General features: G+C 61.0%; 1 protein-coding gene and 1 pseudogene across 1 annotated transcript; both read left to right on the top strand.

The window, feature by feature from the left end:
* Window positions 1-86: 86 nt before the first annotated feature.
* LOC105570757 lies at window positions 87-605 on the top strand (the record flags this gene model as incomplete). Its single annotated transcript, XM_012028196.1, has 1 exon — window positions 87-605. A coding segment is annotated over one exon (519 nt), but the record flags the coding sequence as incomplete, so codon positions are not given.
* A 282-nt stretch (window positions 606-887) lies between these two features.
* LOC105570755 lies at window positions 888-2867 on the top strand (annotated as a pseudogene).
* Window positions 2868-3260: the final 393 nt, after the last annotated feature.

Raw genomic sequence — 3260 nt, 5'->3', positions numbered from 1 at the left:
TCTCTTCAGGTTCGAAGCCGCGCACCTCCCTTCAGTGCTCGGCTGAGCACGAGCTTTCCTCGCTCGTGCAGCGCTTTTGGGAGCAGGAGCAGGAACCCTCCGCTCCCATCGCCCTCACTCCTGACGAGCAGTTGTGCGAGGAGTTCTTCACTCGCACTCATACTCGCACCTCCTCAGGGCGGTACATGGTGAGGCTGCCATTTGCCTCTCCGCCGCCAACACTCACGGAGACCCGCAAGTCTGCGGAACGCCTGCTGCACGCCGTAGAGCGGAAAGGCAGCCGGGACACACGGTTCGGAGAACTCTACCGCTCCTTCCTAAGGGAGTACGAGAACGTTCAGCATATGACGCGTGTGACCGGCGGGTCTAATCCTCCCACCAACGGTAAGTGCTATCTTCCGCATCACGGAGTGCTCCGGGAGTCAAGCGCTACCACGAAGCTGAGGGTGGTGTTTAACGGGTCGCAGCGAACCACGTCCGGCGACTCGCTCAACGTCCATCTTCTCACGGGAGCAAACCTGCTGCCTACTCTCGCTGACGTCCTGATGCGCTGGCGGTGGCACCGCTACGCCATCATCGCTGATGTCGAAAAAATGTACCGCTAGATCCTCGTCGCTCCCGAAGACCGCGATTTCCAGCGGATACTCTGGCGGCACTCAACAGTTGAGCCGGTTCGCGAGTTTCGTCTCAATACGGTCACGTATGGTCTCGCGTGCGCGCCGTTCCTGGCCACCCGCACGCTGCGGCAGCTCGCGGTCGACGAAAAAGAAAATTTTCCGCGCGGGTCCGCGGTCCTGCGCCGCGACTGCTACGTCGACGACGTAGTCACCGGCGCTCACGAAAAGTCCGACGCGATTGCGGTCAAGACCCAGCTCCACCAGCTCTGCATGGCGGGCGGGTTTCCACTCCGCAAATGGGCCGCGAACTGCCCTGAGATTCTCGCCGGAATTCCACTTGAACACCGCCTGACCAAACCACACTCGTGGGAGCACGAGATACACTCCACGTTGGGACTGCGATGGCATCCCAACGACGACACCTTCGCGTTCGCGATACAGCCTCGTGTCGTTGCCAGTTACACGAAGAGGAGCGTTCTCGCGGAGACGGCCGCGGCGCGACTCTTCGATCCGCTCGGATGGTTGACACCCGTCAGCATCCGAGCGAAAATTCTGATTCAGGCGACCTGGATGAAGCGGCTGGATTGGGATACGCCACTTCCGTCAGTGGACACGCTCCAATGGGAGAGCCTCTTCAAGGAGCTGCCACTCCTCGAGGGTGTGAACCGCTGGCTCGGCAGTGGCGCCAAGAGTTCACGCGCTGAGCTCCACGGCTTTGCCGATGCTTCAGAACGGGCGTACGCAGCGGCGGTCTACCTCCGCCTCGAGCATGGCACCGGAGTCCGCGTGCAGTTGCTCACCGCCAAAGGCAAAGTTGCCCCGCTCAAGCCCGTCACTCTGCCGCGTCTAGAGCTCTGCGCCGCTGCCCTGCTCACCAAACTCGTAGCACACACTCAGTCAATTTTAGATCTGTCCGCAGCTCCAGTATTCCTCTGGTCAGACTCGCAGGTAGCGCTGAACTGGATCCAAAGCCACGCGTCACGATGGAAGACGTATGTGGCCAACCGAGTGGCTCTTATCCAAGAGCTCCTTCCCGAGGCTCAATGGCGTCACGTCCCGGGCCGAGAGAATCCTGCCGACTGCACTTCCCGGGGGATATCGCCAACCGACCTCTTACACCATCCTCTGTGGTGGTCTGGCCCTTCCTGGCTGCACGAGGACCGAGCGAGCTGGCCGATGGAGACCCCTGACGTCACTCCCCGGGAGATCCCCGAGGGGAGAGCCACTGCTCACGGTGCCGTCACCGAGACCGTCGAAGAGCCGGAGCTCCTCCTCCGGTTCTCCGAGTTGCACCGGCTCCTGAGGGTGACCGCCTGGTGCCTGCGTTGGCGAAACGTCTCGAGGAGGGCTCGAGCGAGTCAACCGGCGCAAACACTACGTGCCGACGAACTCGACGCGGCTCTTGTGCGGTGGCTCCGAGTGGTGCAAGCTCTGCACTACCCTACCGAGGTCGCGACCACCGAGGACAACCGCGCACTATCGAAAAGGAGCACTTTAATAAAATTGAGTCCTTACCTGAGTGACAACGGGGTGCTCAGGGTGGGAGGACGACTGCGGCACTCTGCGCTACCACTCGATGAAAGACACCCGCTGATATTACCTCCATGGTCCCACCTCACAAAGCTGCTAGTGGAGGCTCATCACCGACGCACTCTGCACGGGGGAGTTCAGCTGACGCTTGGGATGCTCCGACTCCGCTTCTGGATCCCGCAGGGCCGAACCGTCGTGAAACGCTGGCTTCATCGGTGCGTTACTTGCACCCGATGGCGAGCAGTCACGCTGCAACCACCGATGGGCGATCTTCCGAGGGAACGCGTGACTCCAGCGCGGCCGTTTAGCCGGACCGGCATTGACTACGCCAGCCCGATTTTTGTCCGCACGACCAAGGGGCGAGGTCATCGATCACACAAGGCATTCATTGCCATTTTTGTGTGCCTAAGCTCCAAAGCCGTGCACATCGAGGTGGTGTCGGATTATTCAACCGACGCTTTCCTGGCCGCACTGCGCCGGTTCACTTCGCGCCGAGGACTCTGCACCGACATTTTTTCAGACTGCGGCACGAACTTCGTCGGCGCCGATCGGCAACTCAAGGAGCTGCTTCGAGCGTCTTCCTCCGACGGCTGTCGCATCGCAACACACGTCGCTAACCAGGGCATCCGGTGGCATTTCAACCCGCCGTCCGCGCCGCATTTTGGAGGCCTATGGGAGGCAGCCGTAAAATCGACGAAATTTCACCTTCGTCGAGTAATCGGCGACACTACCCTCACGTTTGAGGAGATGAGCACTCTCCTTGCTCAGGTGGAAGCCTGCCTCAACTCCCGGCCACTCCAAGCACTCTTCGACTGCCCAGACGACATCTCCGCCCTGACGCCTGGGCACCTCCTTATCGGCGCCCCGCTGCTGGCCGTTCCAGAGCCGTCGCTGCACGAAAGGGCAGATAATACGCTCTCCCGGTGGCAGCATTTGCAAAAGATGCGCGACCACTTTTGGCAAAGGTGGTCGCGCGAGTACATCCACTCCCTGGCAGCGCGTCCAAAATGGTTAACCAAGGATGTCGTCCCTCGCATCGGTGACCTGTGCATCGTCCGCACCGAGACGACGCCACCAAGCCGATGGCCCTTGGCCCGTATCACCAAGTTGCAT

Source organism: Vollenhovia emeryi, unplaced genomic scaffold, assembly GCF_000949405.1.
Source record: "Vollenhovia emeryi isolate VEMERY1.0 unplaced genomic scaffold, V.emery_V1.0 DF941904.1, whole genome shotgun sequence".
NCBI lineage: Eukaryota > Metazoa > Arthropoda > Insecta > Hymenoptera > Formicidae > Vollenhovia > Vollenhovia emeryi.
Note: the sequence above shows the minus strand (reverse complement) of the source record. Positions and strands in the feature narration are given on the sequence as shown.